The 2,634-nt window shown below is 50.5% G+C and overlaps 1 protein-coding gene across 1 annotated transcript; it reads right to left on the bottom strand.

Moving 5' to 3' along the window:
- Window positions 1-437: 437 nt before the first annotated feature.
- On the bottom strand, window positions 438-2,634 carry LOC147989969 (uncharacterized). Its single transcript, XM_087536735.1, is given in 4 exon segments — window positions 438-1,023; window positions 1,426-1,432; window positions 1,804-2,214; window positions 2,217-2,634. Coding segments are annotated over 4 exon segments (1,422 nt in total).

Genomic DNA, 2,634 nt, shown 5'->3' with positions numbered 1-2,634 from the left:
GAGTAATGGGAGTAATCATCGAGAATTATGAGATAGTATTGATAACCAAAGAAACTTACAACCGGGGAGGTCCACAAATCACAATGAATAAGTTGAAAAGGTGCACTAGTACAATTGTGGGAAGATGAAAAAGATAAACAGGGCTGCCGTCCTAATTGACATGCCATACAAGGAGAGCGGGCAGTGTTATTACAATCTGGAAAAAAATCCTTGGAGATAGAGGCAAGTGAAGGTTTGCCCGGATGGTTGAGGTGCTGGTGCCACAAGTCGCCTGGAGTGGTGAAGAAAGCAGCGCCATCGACAGACTTATTGCCATAGAACGGGTAGAGAGGACCAGCGCTACTGGACTTCAGAAGAGCATTCCGGGTTGGAAGTTCCTTCACAGAGAAACCAGAAGGATTAAATTCAACGGAAACATTATTGTCAGTAGATAACTTTCAAACAAAGATAAGATCTTTGACAATATGAGGGCAGACAAGAACATTGGCGAGGGAAAGGTTAGAAGGAGGAAGGGTGGTAGAACCCATGCCAATGATAGGGAGACGATCACCATTACCGACGGTAATGCTAGATGAATTATGCTTTGGAAAAGAACAAAACGTAGAGAGGTTACCAGAGTTGCCGGTGACATGTGTGGCCGCGCCAGAGTCGAGGATCCCGTAAGCTCTGTGGTGAGGAAGACTCTGCTGGCTGTAGGCGTGCTGGAATAGGGCGACGTGATCCCAGGAATGCGGACCGGTCTGGAACGGTGGTGTAGACAGAGGCGGCGGCGACGGCCCGGACAGCATCAGTGGATACACTTGAGAGTGAATGCCGGGACAAGGGCCGAGCACACCGGCAGCCTTGGGAGGAACCCACCCGGAGCGAGGGGCGGGGAGGGCCATGCCGTACGGAGCGAAGTACCCGGTCCAAGGGGATGGCTGAGGCGGAGCAGACCCGGTACCACCCGAGTCGGATCGGCCGCGCCCACGACCGCCAGTGCGGCCGCGTCCATGCATGCGGTCATCGCCACTTGTTGTTTTCCTCACAATAATAAGATGTCAATCCTATTAACTCCCAGGAATTTAGCTTGAGCATGAAGTCACACATTTCACTGTTTGAGTTTGAAACTATTGTTCTAAAAATCAATAATTATTTAGTAACACTAATATTTCTTGAATAAGTAGTTTGACCACAGTTTGACCACAATTTGACCACAATTTGACCACAGTTTGACCATAGTTTGACCAAAATTCAAAAAACTGAAATAATTATTTCGTAACACTAATATTTCTTGAATAAGTAGTTTGACCATTGTTTGACCACAATTTGACCATAGTTTGACCATAGTTGACCAAAATTCAAAAAAACTGTGCTCATGTTTTTTGAATTATCAGGATATATATAATTTCTGCGGTGCCATCCTGAACAGTTTAGCCTTTTTACATTTTCCCTATATTTTTTGCAAAACATGTCCAAATTTAAGTTTTTAAATTTTCCTAACTAGTAGATGTAGTAATATAACTACCTCTCGAAGGATTTTATTTTTTGAAGTTTTTATCATTTTCTTTTGATTTTTTCGAAACAAAAAAGGCAATCCACCTGGGGGGGGTAGAGTTTGAAAATGGGACCTTTAGTCCCGGTTTGAGACACAAACCGGGACTAAAGGGCTCAGGTGAACCGAGACTAATGCCTTAGCCGCATGAACCGGGAAAAATGCTCACATTAGTCCCGGTTCGTGACTGAACCGGGACTAATGGGCTGACCCGGCCTGGACCTTTGCCCCCTTTTCTACTAGTGTTGCCACTAGAGCCACGGCCCGACGGGGGGCGCGAGCATTGCGGTCGGCGCGATCGCCGCGGTCACCGTGATCGTTGTTGGAGTTGAGGCCGCCGGAGATGGTGAGGGCAGCAGATCCGGCCTCCGCCGCACAGAGGTTGATGTTGTACTCGGCAAGATACAGGCGGGAGCGAGCGATGTGGAATGGCGGCAGAGGCACCGTATCACCGAGGATGGTGCGGATGGTGTCGAAGCGGGCATCCAAGCCATGGAGGAGCTGCATGGTGAGGTCGTGATCCTTGACCGCGTGACCGGTATCCGCGAGGCCGTCCGCGAGGGCCTTGAGACGGCAAGCATAGTTAGAGACGGAGAGGTCTCCTTGTTTCAGGTTCCGGAACTGGTGCGTCAGGTCGAGGAACTGGGCGCCTTCGTTCGCCAGGAAGTAGTCTCAGATACGGTGCCGCCCATGACGAGCTCGAGAATGGAGTCGGCGAGGGTGAAGTAGATCCAAAGGGTGAGGCGATGATCGACCGCGAGCCAGGCCACACAAGGGTTGGGAGGAGGCGGGCGATCCACGTGATCTTGCACGCGATACTGCATGAGAACGCAGTAGAAGAAAGTTCGCCACTTGATGTAGTTGTTCTCGGCCGGATCTAGTTTGAATTTTATGTGGTTGGAGATATGATCATTGTGTAAGGAGATGAGGACGGAGTTGGCCGGTGGTACGACACGGGGAGCGGGTGCAGACAGGAGGACTGGGGCGAGGTCGGAGGAGAGGGCAGCGGTGGTGCTCTGGGAAAGGGAAGGAGAGGTCTCGGGGGAGGACGAGGGGATGGCCGGAGATGGGGGCTCGCCGAAGATGTCCTCGAAGACCAT

This window comes from Triticum urartu, chromosome 1A (genome assembly GCF_056163025.1).
Source record: "Triticum urartu cultivar PI428250 chromosome 1A, HENAU_Tu73, whole genome shotgun sequence".
NCBI classification, from domain to species: Eukaryota; Viridiplantae; Streptophyta; class Magnoliopsida; order Poales; family Poaceae; genus Triticum; species Triticum urartu.
Note: the sequence above shows the minus strand (reverse complement) of the source record. Positions and strands in the feature narration are given on the sequence as shown.